Genomic DNA, 16,416 nt, shown 5'->3' with positions numbered 1-16,416 from the left:
TCTAACCGGGATGACTTCAAACCACTAAATTCTGTTCAAAGCTTTATTGTTTTTAAAAAGGACATTTTCTGTAAGTGGAAATACTTCAAATATTTCTTCAGCTTTATTAAATCTCTGCCAAAATTAAGTGTAAAATCAGATGATTTTGTTTGTTTTTTTATTAGTACCATGATTCAGGGAAGAACTCACTGATAACTCACCTGGTAAATGTTTGTGATGTTGGAGAATTCATGACTAACATGAAGCTGGTGTTGTAAAAAAAAAAAAAACCTCCCAATTGATCACACTTAACATGAAAATAAACACATTTCTGTTTCTGCATTTGTTTCTATTCTACAGTTTTCTGTGCACGTAGAGGTGAAGTATTTAAATTAAATTGCTTTTGCAATTGCCTTGTTATCGCTTTAAACTGGTTCGTGAGTAAACAATATTTTAGAAAACCAGAAGCCAAACAGTTAAAACTTCAGTCAACAAAATTTGAGAATGATCAGAAACATGAAGTACATGTAAAAGTATATTCTCTGTGAAATTCACATTAACCTTCCTTCTTGTTGATTCATTTTAAAAACAGCAAAATACCTCCACCCAAATGTGATCCTTTATTTTAACTCTTTTATGTCATGAGTATGGATAAGCTTAAATGACTCACTTTATATTTCAGTATAGTGTCATAACAGCTACATTGGGCTGCAGGAGTGATTGCTAAATTGAACTTTTACCGAATGACGCTATCTTTACCAAACTCCAGAATACCTGAGGCGTTGTTGGTTTCTGAGTTCTTTCCTTCTCGTACCTTTTGTGCGTGGCCGCCTCCAGCTCCAGGATGTTGAACTCCCAGCACTCCTCATCATTCAGCATCTCGGCGATGGACGGAGGGACGTCGTTCAGAGTGACTGGAATGGCCAGCTGGCTCTGGCTCATATCTAGCCGGCAGACAGACAAAGGCGTTGGCACACACACACACACACACACACATACACTCGCACGCCTGTGTGGCTCAAGGTTATTTGACCATAAAAGGAGCACGCTGTGTGGGGTTTGACAGGTAAATAATGAACAACCGTACCGATCTTGGCCCTGGAAACATGTGCAAACACAAAGTGGCTCATTCTGTAAATCTGGATCTCTAAGTCTGAGCTGGAAAGGCGGTTTTGCAGAAGTGGAATTGTTTAAAGAACCGTATGAGTGCTGACGGAGTTCTAGGCCTCAAGTACGAACACAGTCTTCATTTTGATGAAAAATGAGACGATTTCTCAGAAAATAGACACTTGATTTAGATCTTGTCCCTGCTAAGTGCTCTTGTGGCTTTAATCACTGTAATGGGCTTACATAACAGGGCGAGATGGTAACAAAGACATTGTGGAACGCTGCGAGAACATGTTTCTGCTTTAATCAAGGCCTTTTAATTCTAATATTCATGCATGAGATTCAATCAAGACCGAAGATCTCTAAAACATATGCAAAGAAGAAAAGACATTCTGTAGGCCCACTTCGTCTTTAACCCTTGAGCTGCTTTGTTCTTGTCTTCATTTTGCTGCTAATATAACGTTTCATAATACTGTAATACAATGGAAGACTTATTTTTCATGAATTGTTTGATTTTTACACTTTTAGTCTTGTAAATCCAAATACACTTGATGTAAATTTTCTCAGCTCAGTTTGAAATGCACAGTTTTCAAGTTGTTGAAACACAACAAATTCAAAGTAATAGATTATTCTTAATTTCCAGTCATTAGGAGTCTTTTGAGATTCTTCCAAACTTACTTTTACAGAAAACATATTCATTCCCCGAGAGTCGCCGCAGCCCATCCTGGAGGGGAAACAGAAACAGGAAAACATCTGAATTCACTGATTAATTAATTTCAAAAGCAAAATGTTCGGGTCAAACTTGTGACCAATTTGAATTACTTATAGAATACTGACACAAGATGTTTGACAGTAAAACCCACAATGCTATGTGAATTTCAATTTTCTAAATTAGCCATTTGTTTGAACGAAAATTATTAATTTACAGACAATAAAACACAACTTGACCAGGAAAACACAGATCTTCCAGCTGTCAGCAGAAGTGAACCGATCCCGTCAGAATACACACATCTGCATGCAGGGACTCACAACACATTTAAAAAGATGACGTTGAGCAAACCGGAGTGTGTTGCTGCTTCAAACACTACTGATTCCGTTTGGAAGCCAAAGATTTTGTGGGTCAAGAAGAATGCACGTTCAATTTCTCAAGCATGATGCAACATTTTTACTACGTGATTAAAAAAAAAGTACAATTTCATCTCCTTATAAAGGGTTTAAAGAGCGTGTTCTTATAAATTCAGCTAGATATTATAGAGTGACAGTACTGACTGCCTCTTACACTCATGAGCCCCCCGACTAGGTCGTTGGTGTGGGGGTCGTCCTCTTTGGAGGCGAGCTGAGGGGAGTAGAGCTCCGTGGTTCTCAGGATCTCCAGCACGCGGTCCAGCGCCTCGGCCACGGTGACCGGGCTGCTCTCCTGGGCGGCGTTGATGATGTTTATTACCTGCGGACGAGGACAGAGCGGGACCCCTTATTCTGCCGGTGGAACTTTCACCCCATTTAAAAGTGTACAAAGAGCCTCGATGCTAATAACAAAGTGTGCCTTTGTTTGCGGGTGTGTCACGGAGTTACGCATGTGATGCTGTGGAAATCTCATCCAGGGCAAAACAGCATCACAGGGCTCAGCGTGGGAGACAATGTCACACAGTGTTGAACCGAGAGACGAGCCTTGACCTGTGTTTTTACTGATACTGCGTCTGATCCCATCACGATACCAGCAGTCAGGGAGGATTCAGCAAAAAGTCCCATTTGAAATGCTTAGAAAAAAAAATCCATCTGCCAAAATAACTTTGAGAACAAGTAAAATGCAGCTCATGGTACAATCTAATTCTTTAGAAGGAGAAACAAAACATTTAAGAATTATTTTCACTCTAAAATGACTTAAGTCTGACATTCCTGAAAGGTGGTTAACATCTGGAATGAGAAAAACTAATATTTTACCAAGCTTCTTTTGGACGTGACACATCTTACATTTTCACATCATCCCTGTTTTTTTCCACCTCAAGCGAGCCAGACTTCACCTCCTCGGACAGTCTTGCTTCATTCCTGCAGGTGGGAAAGCTCACCCGCACCCCGGAGCAGACCGAACAAGTCTGGTCCCAGTCAAAACGCAAGTCTCCGTTCGCTCGGAGGTGAACTCTGGTGCGCTTCGTTTACAGTGGGAAATACAGTAAACACAGGAAGTGAACCGAAGAGGGTGAGGCTGCAACTTGAGTTGGAAAAAATAAAAAGTGAGCTGCCTGAAGAAACTGAAGAAAACAAAGAAAAAGTGAAAAAAATCCCTTTTTTTTGTGTTTTTAGTTTGAGGCTAAAAGGTCTTGACTCTCTCTATATCAGTGCTTCTGAAAATATTTGACATCCACTGGATGTAGAGAGGCTTTTAAAACCACAAGAGAAATAAGTCAGCTGGGAGAATATGACTGTTGCTGCGAAGAGAGCCAAAAAAAAGCAAATAAAGAGTCGATTCTTTGAACCGACTGGGACTTCTGTGTGATCTGAACAGTAAAAAGCTTCATACCTTTGTGATGGGAGCCTCGATTGTCATTGAATGAATCCGGGCGACTGAGGAATATCTTCGATTCTGTAAACTGGGAGCTGCAACACAGAAAATAATGAGAAAATCATTTCGTTTCTGTCGCAGAAGCGACGTCGGAGAGAGTCGAGGAGGGAGGCACGCGTGCCATCCGCCATCGGCCCACAGCGTCTCTTCAGGAGCTCTTTAGTTCAAATGCTAATCACAACGCAGTCTGACTCACTGCGATGGTCCATCTCCCACCACACCGCCCCCCTTCTTCCTCCGTGCTCCATCCTTCACCTTGTTCACTCCCTCTCTCCACTGTCTCCACAGAAAGTGGGGCTTCATCCGTTCAAACTGCGGCTCTATAGAAAGATAATGTACTTTTGAAAAAGGCTTACCGTCACTGCCGCGGGAGCTGAGCGATCTGGCGTCCATGGAGTCTTTCCTGCGGTCTCGGTGACGTAGAGAATGGCACTCTGCAGAGGGAGGTAATGGGCAATAAATGGACTTTATGTATTGTCCGGCGAAGAGACGCATTTTTTTTTTTTTTTACTGGTCCTGGGACGCCTCAGTAATTAATTTAATTTAACAACAGGCATTCGAGAGACAGACTCACTCAGCTTTCAGTTCTATTTACTGACTATTGCACTCACAGCATATAAAGTTTTTAAAAGGATTTTCTCTCAAGACTTCAAGACAATAACCTCATGGGTTTGTCAAAGTCGTGGCTCAGTGTTAATATGGAATATCAAGCGTCATCTGATAAATGTTGGGATTGCAGATATTCGGGACACGAGCAAATGTCTTCCAGGCAGATAGAAACTTCATTATATTTCTGTACATTACTGTAAACAGCAGAGGTGTAACAGTTATGTCATTTCAAACACTGTTGATATTTGTGCATTATATCAAAAAGCAGAGGTGGAGGTGTTCAGTTACCGGACTGAGAATGCTCCCCGCTGCACCGCTCGTCTTTGTTGGACTTGTGGACCTGAGCGACACAGAGCAACGAGACGATTTAAGTTACAAAGTCGAAGTTTGACGCCTTAAAACAAAGTTCAGAAACATAATTCACTGAGCTGATTTTCACCATCCTTCCACGCACAATGAAACAGATGGAACTGAGGACTGATCAGGAAGACGATTCTTCTTCTGAAAACTACGCGTCGGTGGCAATTAAAGTGATGAGTTCCTTGAAAACTGACGCTGCATTTCACCAGGATTGAAGAAATATGTTCTCCTGCAGCAGACAGTGTGTTCAGTACATCCTGTTAGTCACACTCGGGTTGTGCCAATGTGGAGGTGTCGAGCCTCTAATCTGAGATTACAGGAGATTTTCCTCACCCGGTGACTCACTGCTCCTCTACAACTCGCTGACAGGGCAGGACGCACATTTATGTAATGATTCATGTTTACAGCAAAACACGCTGGAGAATAGAGTCAAAGACTTCAGATCAAACCTCTCATGAGATCAAATATCAGCGAGACTTTGACAGATCGCTTTCAAATCTATTTCATCAGTCAACTGTAACTCATTTTGACTTATTTTTCTTAGGTTGTGCGGTCTCAGGTCTCTTTTGCCTCCCAGACTGAGTAAATATGATTAAGACAGCGTAAACACTTCTAATGAAAAGAGCATCTTGGGCTGTGAAGCACAAACAGACATGAATAACATTCAATAAAACCATATTCTGACTTAACTGGACTCTCAAGCTCGGTTAAAATAGTTGAGATCACGATGGCTCTGAACTAAGAGTCAAACAAAAGTGAACCGAAACCTGCTGTAATTCTGGAGTGTGGAGCAAACACGACAAACTAAACAACACAATGAAATGAAATCAGCAAACCGCAGCCCAACGACTGGGCGGGATGAAGACGAGAAGACGAGGAGAGGAGCAGCGATGTCTGGTTTTTAGTGCTCAGCGAGGAGACAATATCAGATCAGACGGATCAGCGGTATCCTGAAAGGACCTCTGGGTTGCTGGATGGGTTTTATTTAGGGGAAAAACACAGTCCACGCTGCATGACTCACTCGAAAAGAGGCTCTCAACACTGAACTTTACTTCCTGCTTTGCTCTAGTTCAATGTTAGGGCTCAGGTCACGACGCTTTATTTTTAAGTCCTCTGTCTGATGTCTCTGTGTGGCGCTGACTCGTCTGCAGCGTCGGCTCATGTGGGATCGCCTGACAGCTGTGCAGTGAAAAGGCTTCTTAAGCTGCGGGTTTCTGGTCAGATGACAGGAAAGAGACTTGAGCACTGCTGAGAATCGGCCCACCGCCCGTCAGACTGAACGAGATTCTTCACAATAGAAGTAATAGCTGTTTTTTTTAATACTTCTAAGTTTTGCATTTTATTGCTTTGTAACATAGTTTCATCTTGTTTTCAACCGACGAAACCTTATTTCAGGACTTTACATGTAGTCCTTTACAGAAGATTGGTACAGTCACAGCGCGACAAAACAAGGAAACAGAAATCATTTTAAAAGGTTGTTCGACAAATTGAAATCTGAGGTAAATCCATAGAGAAACAAGTTAATTTTAGCAATAAGTTAAGAAATATGTGTGATTTTTTTCAATACACACAAGCCATATATTAATGAGATTTAATTAATTAAATTTTTTTTACTGTTGTTACTTCAAAACCACTTCAAAAATTTTAACTTCAGGTGTCTTTATAGGCGTCCTTTAAGAGACTTATATGAAGCTAGATGACAAATACGTTTAAGAGGACAAATCAATAAGAAAAATATTAAAACCATTGCAAGTTTTAACTACATTGAACTGAATTTAAAAAAAAAATCTAAATAAATTGAAAAATCCTACATAGAAACTAAGCTTTCGGGTGCTTTGAGTGTACAATATTGATAAATGTAGAATATTCTGATAAGTTATGATTTTGTTTAGTTGGTTTACAATTTATTTTTCACAAATTTTCTTCCGTTTGACTTTCTTAGTTAGCAAACAATATTTTTGGTTAATTCTGTGCTGAAGCTGTTTTTTAATGTTTCAGCCGGAGCCAACCCTGAATCTATTCTCCTTGTTGAGACTTTCTGTTGTGAGGAGTCATTTTGATTTCTCACATCTGACTGATTTTTTCCACCATTACCTCTTGTTTTTATTTCAAGCATTTAAATCCCTTGCTGCCTTTCATTTATGTTGTGCCCTCACACCAGGTAGATAAAACATCCCTGTTTAGAACATCTACTACTTTAAAAGGTGGAAGTTGATGAAATCCTGACTGTAACAAATGTAAAAAAACAACAACAACAAAAAAAACAGTTTTTTAATGCTTCTTCCTTCTTGACACTTGTCAGAATCTTGTTTAACTGACAGAAGGCGGCTCAGGCTGCGGGTGATGATTTCCACGATGTGGGGAATGGGATCAGTTCCTGCCGTGTCGGAGGATTCCCGATCCCGGGCAGCAGGAATGAACGCCATGTGGCTTTGGCAGGCAGACGCCAGCGGCTGACTCACCTTCGTGCACACATGATGAAAGAGAGCAGCGAGCTAGAGCTGGTCCCTGTGTAGCCCCGCCAGGCGTATAAATAGCTCTGGCGCCTGGCTGCTAGCCTTGCTAGGCCTTAGCGGGGAATCCTGGTGCTTAGTCGTAGCTTAGCATAGCATGACGTTATTGGCCGGGAACCCAGCTGAGCGCAGCGACACACCTGCTCCAGCGAGCTGGAAGGCCGATGAGGCCTCATGCGCCGGTATTTAAGTCTGGCCTCCAGTTTACTTTAAGTATTTACGTAAAAGGAGCTGCCAGCAGTTTGCAGTCCGTGACGAAGTGCCGCTTGGACGGCGTCGCTCACGTCTTCACAGGACTTGATTGGGCCAAGCTGTACCGAAGCATTACAGTGACTGACGTTTGTTTAAGCTCCACAACAGAAAAAAATCAACTCGCTATTAAAGTTTATTCTTTGGCAAATGACTTTTAGCTGCCAGCAGGCTTATGTGAGCGGACGGTTTATCATGTGAGCTTACAAGTCAGAATTCTGGGCACATTTCAGAGAGAGGGATTCGAGGCAAAAGTGTGCAGCTAATGTTGAGGAAACACATTGGTACGAGGAAAATGAGGATGGAGACTTTCAACCATGATGTGTAAACCCTTGTTCTATGAAAATACCATATTTGGTAACGACACTGATGAGTGACAGAATACTAAAGAAAACGCAAAGAAGGGTGGATCTGCTACTCTGGAGTTTGTGGGAATTCCAGAATGTGTAAGGGTTTTAAAACATGAGAGTTAAAAAATGTGATGAACATTTGGATTGTCTTGGAATATTCGTACACAACCCCCTGGAATGGGTTAACATAAAGTCAATGTCAAAAAATTACAACTTCTAAAAGCTTTTAATTGAAACAAGTATTGCTGTGGGTTATGGGTTAAACTTAAATCTAATTTTACATTTTAAATTGTCTCTGTAATTTCAATATTTCATCCTGTTCATTTATCTCTTTGAAAGTATTGCAGTGATTGTCTTTCTATGAGGCCTCTGAGACTCGACTCACCTGATTGTTGTTGTCAATATGAGGCCTCTTGATAGCTACAAAATGGCGAATTTTCCTGCAGGAAGAGACAGAAGTTCATGTAAGAGTTCCCATTCACGCTGAGTTCATGATGATGCTGGATTTTTTTCTCCTCTTACCCTCCCTGGCCGATGACTGGCGTTATCTTCACGTGCTGCTGTATACTGTCGCCCGTCTTCTTCCTGGCGTAGTAAATACCTTGCCATTCCTGTCATTCACAAACAGCGAAACGGTCAGGAAAACGAGACACCGACTCACCTGGCGGACGGAGGTGACTGCCTGGAGACGGGTGACCCACCTTTCCTTTTTTGATGCAGGTGTTGATGGTGTCCAGCAGGTCCGCTCGGTTCTTGTCGCTCTTGGGAAGTTCGGTCAGCTCCTTCCCGATCAGCTCCCCCTTATGATAGCCCATCATCCGCTCGAACGCTGGGTTCACATACTGCCACAGGGAGAGGAGAGTTACGGAGGGTCGTTAGTGTTTAAGAACGCCGGTGCAGTTTTTTAATCTCTTATAAAAAGAAATGAAAGTAAACACATTATACCTGCATTAAAAATTGTTTTGCATGGTGTTTCTATTGTATTTGACTGAATTGCTCAGGGGTTATGCTGTAGTGTAGTAGCATTCTGTCAATGTGATCGCTGCTAGGCCCTGCAACCCTAAACTGGATCAAAATCCATGGGAAAAGTGATATATTTATAGGCCCTTTATCTGTGTTCTTTAAGAAGTTGGGTTATTTTAGTGTGATCGTTTGATTTCAAATTATGTTGAAGTCTCTCTACTCACTGATCTATACTTTCAAATATTATAATGACAGAATGAAATATGAACTGAAAAGAAATATTACCTGTGTTGTAGTAATACAATAACTGTGCACCAATAAAAAATGGGTTAAAAAGAATGGAGTTGAATTGGATTGAGTTGCGTTGCACATGTATATGACCCACCTGTATGATGTGGTCTTCACTGGTGATCTCCACAGCTTCCTGACAGTGCTCCAGAGCAGTGAAGACTGAGTTACAAGCCCTGTGGGTGAAAAAAAAGAAGAAAAAAAAAACCCAACTGTAGCTTAAAATAAAAACCTTCAGCATCAAGTGGTGTACTTGTGCATGTAGCTACACCAATCATCCATAACATTAAGACCACTTGACAGGCCGATATAGCAACAAAAAGCTAGTGGTTATAATGTTTTGGCTGATCAGTGAATATCTACATGGCTCAGGGTCCCTTCCCGTTCATCGTACCTGAGTTTGAACTGACAGCGCACCTCTCCATGTTCAATCTGGATGAGCTCGTTGTAGCAGGCCGACACGCTGCTGTTCTCCACAAACCTCTGGAGAGCAAAGCAGGTGGAGAGAGGGGAAAGAGCGAGAGAGCGAGGGAGAGGGGAGTGGAAAATGGAGTGAGTCACTATTCACTTGGTAGCAAGTTGTTCTGAAACGTTCGACGTCATTTTCACACCATTGAACACCACCGACACGAAGAGCCTGTTTGAAAACTGGCAACATGCTGCTATTTCAGAGTATGGAATCTCTTTAGATGGCCGGAAAAAAAAAAAAAAAGAAGAAGAAGAGCGAGTTGTTGAACGTACTCTGCTGAATCCAGCACAGAGGAGAGGAAGAACAGATGGCTCCTCCTGGTCCGGCGGTCTGCACATCGACAAAAGAGAAACATTATTATCATCTGCAACCGCAAACATTTGTCACCAACATATCTCCAGTACAAAGAAAACAAGACAACATTTTCTCTAACCGAGTGGCTGCGTCCGGCTTGATGCAGTTTGAGTCATTCCACTGAACGGAATTCTGTAGTTCCATTGACTTTTTCACACACTTAATGAGACTTTTTGCTGAATGTTTTTCCACTTTTTCATTTTTAAGTTGTCATTATTTCACTTGGCGCTGTCATTCAGCTCAAGATCTATTTTCAGTTTTAAATTACTATTGATTGTTGTTATCGAAAGTACAAAATGTTACATATGTTGTCTTTAAACATCTCTTTTTTTTTTGTTCTTGTCTGAATAAATTCAAATTTTTTTCTATACATTAAAAGTCCCCAAGTACTTTTTGGAATTTGATTTAATTATCGTGGATATATTTGAATGGATGTATGCATGATAAATACGTGTGTATGTTTGCAAATACATTTCTTTTTAATATATTGTCTATTATGTCTAAAGCAATTTTAGGCCCTGTATGAAAAAAGAATAATTGACTGATATTATTGCATATTGGCAGATCAGTATGGGAGAGGTTATGGCCAAATTAATGAAAGGAAAGAGGTCTAACCAGGCATCAAGGGGTCAAAGGTTGGTTTATAATGAAAAAAAGTTAATATTGCCAGTATAAATATTAATCAAACATAATGGAAAGACACATTTGCAGAATCTCTGAAGCCTAATCTCAAATATATCCTTTTCAATAACACAGAATGTCGATACTGACTGAATGAAACTTACTTTTGTGGAAGAACGGCGAGAATGACCGTGTTCTCAGACGGCTTTGTGGCACGGATCATCCTGTAAAACGAAACGAAGGCCGATTAAAAGCCAGCTCTGAGCTGAGGAGAGGCGGCCTGGACCCGCGAGCGGGCGGGATCAACACGTGGCCGGACCGGGGCCTGACGTCACCACCGCAGGAGAACGTTTCACCAAACACAACGTGCGCCTCAGAGGTTCGGCCACAAAGCCACACGGCGGGCAGGACGTACGGGAAAGCGGCCTGAAGGAGGAGGAGGAGGAGGGATGAAGAGACAGTGATGGAGAACGAGGGCACAGATGATGGAGGAGAGAGAGATGGGGGGAGGAAAAGCGGTGCTGGGGAAAGGAGCGAGCAAACGGACAAACGGGGAGGAGCTGCCAGGCGGCGGCGATCAGGAGACAGGCGAGACCAGTGCGTCTGTTCTTTCACTCTGGGAAATAATGAAGCACTTACAATAAATCACTCAACAAAATATACGGTGGTGGCTTTCTGTGTTGAGCTCTGGACGGGTCTAACAATAACCGAAACCCAAAAGGTCTGCAGAAAAGACTGACTCTGACAGAACGAGCTGCCACAAGTCACAGCTAAAATAATAAGGGATAGGTTGTCTTTTAAACAGATGTCAGGGAGCCGAACGGCGTCCAGCCTTCATTCGCTGTTTGCATTAATCATTGACAGCATTAAATCAGACGAGGACATGAAAACCAAGCAAATATTTTGAAGGAACTGGGCAGGAAGGGGAGGAAACATTTTACGATGTGCAAATTTGAACGAAAAGCATGACTAAAAATACTTCCTAAATAAATCCCGGAGTGCTCGGTAAAAGGAGACAGGCCGGTGTGCCCGGCTTGACTTCAGCTAACAGCTGAGAACAAGCAATGAATTAAGTTATTCTACAATCAAATGATTCTGTAGAAACAGCGGCCCGGGGCGTTCCATGTGAGAAAAATAAACCGAAGAGGTCGAAACGTACAAGGGTCTTCCTGTGTTTGGCTTCCTGGGCCACAATTCAGCTTTCATCTCCGCAAACAAACAACCTGCAGTTCGTTCTGACTGAAATGTCTCTTTTCTGTAGCTGCAGGATCAGCTGCTGCTTTCTGAACCGATCGACCTGTTCGAACCCTCAGCTCAGAGGCCTGCGGTGCTTCTACTGAACACCAGATGGCACCAACGAGCCCCACACAGCAGATTCACACAGTTTTAATCACAGGAGAAATAATCAATATGGCAACAAATGGATTTTATGGAAAAAGTAAAAAATCAAAGTATCTGATAATATTTTACTGAAATAAAGAGCAGAGATCAAGGTCACTGTATTATAAACAAAAGCGAATTGAGCATCAGTATTGTTTTTATTAGAGGAAATGTTCATCTTTAATATCCCGGAGACGAGCAGGGCAGTAATCTGTGTTCACACAATGAGGATCTTTCTTCTGTATTGATGAGGAAACAGCTAAATGCATCAAATAAAATACCTCAAACAAATTAAAAAATGCTGACTAAGCTTATATATAACTCATGTTGTCACGAGGGAGCTGGTTTAAACTAACTAACTCCATAGATTGTTGATTTGGTGACATTTTGGAGCAACGAAAAGCTTTTTTTGGACTGATAAAAAAAATCCACAAACACACGCAGGCTCTCACCGGCAGACCGCCTCGGGCTCAAAGTAGCGTGAGTGGCGCCCGTCGATGACGATGATCTCGTGATGCTTGTCGAGGAAGCATTCCACCGCAGACTCGGGCGTGCGGGCGATGTTGCACCTGAAGCCGGCGCGGTCGCACGCCCACCAGAAGGCGTCGCTCTGGCTGTCCTCCTTGGCGAACACCAGCAGGACCTGAGGGACGGGGAGGGAAGACACATCGGGGTGAGGCGAGGCTGCAGATGCTGAAGCAGCTGCTCCGTCCAGTTGTTAAGTTAAATTGGTGTGTCTGGTTTTGTGTGAATCTGTGAGAATATTTTCTATATACACACACCCCCTTTGTCACCTATTAAGCTAAGATGAAAGCTGAAATATACATGCAGGTTGCTTGGTTTTTACTTTGCCTAAAAAACAGTCGTCAGGTTAGAAGTCATTGCAAAGTGAGACAGCTTGTTCATGTCTACAGTCTGCACCTCCACGCCTGGAAAGACTCCAACCGCCCTGCACCATTCTAAAAATGGAGTTTGAAATGAATAGAAGCGGCAGCCGAATTACCACGACGGCGTCGACGTCGCCGTGACGCCGTCTCGTGCCGTATCGCTCTCTCAGCCGAGGCCGAGCCTCACAGAGTCGCAGACAAATCCCGTGTTTCACACGCGAGTCCAGCGGAGCGCCGACTGCTGTTTTTGATCCCACAGAGCACTCCGGCAACCTTTGCTACAGTGGTGAGGAAACGCAACACACACACACACAGCAAGAGGGATGTGCGCTCCTACACACACACACACACTCACACACACTCGCACAGGCAGCTGGGCCGCAGCCAGAAGCAATAGCACTCGGCTCTGCCTCGCAGCAGCATCACCTCCTGACTCTCTCTAAGGACAACAAAGGATAGAGTGACGGAGCGAGAGCGAGCGAGGGAGGGAGGGAGGGAAAAAAAAACGAAACAAGCATGAGCGTCGACCCTGCATGCTTCCTGCAGCGTTTTAAAGCCTGGTGGAGCGATGGCAGTGGATGTTATCCACATGGGGCCTGTTTCAGTGAGAGGGAACTGTCAAAACCTGGAGCCTGGCTCGGAGAAGAGTCACTTTCAGAAAGTGAGCCAAGTCAAACTGTTAAGATCCATTAAAGATCTGTAAACTGTACCTACCGGCCGGAGGGTTTTTATTCCTCATTTCCACTCTCTCCATCTTTTCTTTCTTCTTTAACGTGACTCATGTTGTGTCAAAGTTCAATTCATTTGCACTAGAAGATGTTTTTAAAACAGCAACACACGGTCGAGGGGGCGTGCTCCAGAATTGATTGACATTGATCTTATCCACAATTAAGCTGATAACCCTAAAGCCAAGGAGAGGACAGAGGGCAAGGCTGCATGTTTTCCTGTTCTGATATCAGTCATTCAACATCCCTGGATTGATTGTTCAGAAGCAGAAATGTCCAATTTCTGTATCTCGGGATTGGTCGTCGCAGTCGAGCCTTCCTGAAACACGCTGCGGGGGCTACGAAAGGCAGAAAACGTCAAAACAACAGGTGAGAGTGGTGAAAGGAGACGTAAAAAGAAGGCGAGGACAGAGGAGGGAGAAGACGGGGTTGTACTGGTGAGTGGCTGTGAAAGGTCCACAGTCTTTGATCCCGCGCTGGCTTGTGTAACCACGGTGCGAGCATGTGAAATTCCACACACGGCGTACCCGGCGGGCCCTGGGACGACACACACACCGCACACACATCTCTGACCCGCCACCCGAACATGTCGCCAATGATAAGCCTGGCAGGAGGCGCCGTCGGGCTGAAGACCCCAGCTCACGAACACACGGTGAAACAGATTTACAGCGGTGGCTGCGCCCCATCACGACTGTCACTGGAACACACCCCTCCAAAATAAAACTCTCTGTTAACAGTGCGCGAGAGAACATGAGATGACTTTTCTCCATTCTGAAAGAACCGGTCTTTACAGAGAGCTGAAGGTTCGTATGACCACACGGCGCGGTTGGCGTTCAGCTGGTGCAGCTCCTCTTTGACTGCCGCTGCGAGCCGACTCACATTTGCAGAGTTCAAAGGTTAATCTGCCACCTTTGCACAAGCCAACCAGATGCTGCCTCCCACCGGGAGACTCCCGAACGCGGCGTCGCCGGGCTAACGAAGCAACGAGGTTCAGGTGTGGCGAGAGAGAACGTCACGAGCACATTTGAAATATTTATTCAATATTTTCGTTCTATCTTTTGAACAGTTGATGTTAATCGCTCTGATTTGTGACTATCATATGCTGCTTTTTGTAATTGCTGATTTAGTTGATTTAGTTTGGTGTGTTTGGTGATTTAACGCAACGCAAAACCTTACGGTGTACACTTCCTACAGAATAATCAAAATGTAAAACTGAAAAAAAAAATGCATGCAAGTGCATCTAACTAATGAAGATGTGAGGACTAAAAATCATCAACAAAGCTACTAAATGTGCATGGGGTTACCATGGATGGAGTTCACAAAACTTGTGAACTGTTTCTCAAAGTGAACGAGTGGAGCCTCAGCTGAAGAGTGGCTGTTTCAGACTAACTGTGTCAGCTCGTCTGATGACTGATTCACTCGTTTGAGGTTACATAAGTTAAAAGAAGAGGGTCTTAAATATGGATGCCACAGCTTCTCGGAAGAAAGAGATTTATGAGCTCGTGACGACCAGAACGGAGAGCAACCAGCAACACGCAGAGACGACACGCATTAGGCAGATCTAATAAAGGGAATTTAATGCTGGTTTAAGGCTCATCAGGCCGCTGCTGTGAACACAGACGAGCGCTGATATTCCTCACTGTGGGACAGGATCCGTGCTGCCGTCAGGAGAGCCGATTCAGTTCAGGATTAAAGAGGCCACAGCTTCAGATGAAGCTGAAGTTAAGAGTTGCACAGATTTTTCAACTAATTTCTTGACAGGTAATAAGTCATTCATTAAAAATGCAGTTTGAAGGTTTTCAATTGTTCTTACGGCTTAAAACTGTTGCTTTTAATGATTACTGTTTCTGACTGGATTCGAAAAGAGAAAAATAGTTTGCTTAGGATATTGTGAGGTACCTTCTTTATTGCTGCAATATTTCACATCACTGGATTTTTAAAAATGCGACTGAGTGATAAAAAGTGTGCGTCCATTGCTGCACACAGACTTTATTACATTAAGCAGACGATAAAGTCCTCAGCCTTGTAAAGTTCAGTCAAGCTGTTGACCTTTGGATGCTCATCAAGCATTTAGAGGTCATGTAGATAAATGTGGCAAAAAAAAAAAAAAAAAAATACATTTTTGATTCTCCCAAAGGATTATATAATCCAGGATTACAAACATAGGGTTAATAAGAGAGCAAGGACTGCTGTTTTCAATTTTAATCTCAGGGCTGTAAAGATTACTTGTGTATGTTTTTCATTTAATTCCATAAATAAATATGTCTTCACGTGCTTTTTATGTCCCAACTGATTAAGAGACGTTCCGCTCCATTTGTAACTGGGCGTTTTAATCCTGCTCACTTCCACTGTCCTGCCGACACCCTGCAGGTTGGACACGTTGGTGCTCGGAGAATAACTCGACTCCCAATCTTTGCAACCACGTGAAAAGATCTGTACGTACGTCGACAGGAAATACGCTAATATATGACTTGTTTTACATTTGCTTATCTGTGTAACGGCTGAAAGGCATGAAGGCGTAGATAAAGGCGAAGGAGGCGGGCTGTGGAGCAGCTGACACTCCACAGGGCTGCGAGGCCGCCGCAGCAGATGTCAAGGAAACCTCCCGATGTATAACTCTCTCCTGCACCGCGGTTTATCTCTCTTTTCATCTCTCTGTTCCTGGGGAAGGATTGCAGTGGGAGAGGGGCGGGTCAGGTCACGCATCCAGCACAGGTCTGGAGGTCTAAAGTGGGCTGTTTTTTTTTTTTTTTTTTTGAGCAGGGGGGAACAGTTTAGGGGTTTTATGGAGCATGAGATGAGATCTTACAAGACTTTTTTTTAATAAAACCCTCAGCCTCTCCACCTGCCTGCATGCGGCCAGAGATTCCTGCTTCAGTGCTTCTTGGCGAGATGAACCGGGGGGAGGAGGGGGAGGAGGAGGAGGAGGAGGGCGACGGGATCGAGCAGGAACACCAGTGGCGTGCCAGGCCTCTCACATCACCTCACCGGGCTGAACTCAC

The 16,416-nt window shown here is 43.4% G+C and overlaps 1 protein-coding gene across 2 annotated transcripts in view; it reads right to left on the bottom strand.

Annotated features, from left to right (window-relative positions):
• pde8b (phosphodiesterase 8B) overlaps positions 1-16,416 on the bottom strand; it is a 41,984-nt gene that overhangs the window by 6,773 nt on the left and 18,795 nt on the right. For both annotated transcript variants that reach the window (XM_030084504.1, XM_030084503.1), the window contains exons 3-16: positions 12,255-12,445; positions 10,587-10,646; positions 9,720-9,777; positions 9,373-9,461; positions 9,076-9,154; positions 8,429-8,569; positions 8,250-8,338; positions 8,113-8,167; positions 4,544-4,595; positions 4,003-4,080; positions 3,605-3,681; positions 2,366-2,530; positions 1,765-1,810; positions 794-923 (exon numbers count right to left, since the gene is read on the bottom strand). In XM_030084504.1, coding sequence (XP_029940364.1) covers positions 794-923; positions 1,765-1,810; positions 2,366-2,530; positions 3,605-3,681; positions 4,003-4,080; positions 4,544-4,595; positions 8,113-8,167; positions 8,250-8,338; positions 8,429-8,569; positions 9,076-9,154; positions 9,373-9,461; positions 9,720-9,777; positions 10,587-10,646; positions 12,255-12,445 — 1,310 coding nt within the window. The remainder of the gene's footprint in view (positions 1-793; positions 924-1,764; positions 1,811-2,365; positions 2,531-3,604; positions 3,682-4,002; positions 4,081-4,543; positions 4,596-8,112; positions 8,168-8,249; positions 8,339-8,428; positions 8,570-9,075; positions 9,155-9,372; positions 9,462-9,719; positions 9,778-10,586; positions 10,647-12,254; positions 12,446-16,416) is intronic.

Source organism: Salarias fasciatus (assembly GCF_902148845.1).
Source record: "Salarias fasciatus chromosome 7 unlocalized genomic scaffold, fSalaFa1.1 super_scaffold_4, whole genome shotgun sequence".
In the NCBI taxonomy this organism is placed as follows: domain Eukaryota; kingdom Metazoa; phylum Chordata; class Actinopteri; order Blenniiformes; family Blenniidae; genus Salarias; species Salarias fasciatus.
The sequence above is the reverse complement of the archived record's forward strand: the minus strand, read 5'-3'. Positions and strand labels throughout refer to the sequence as shown.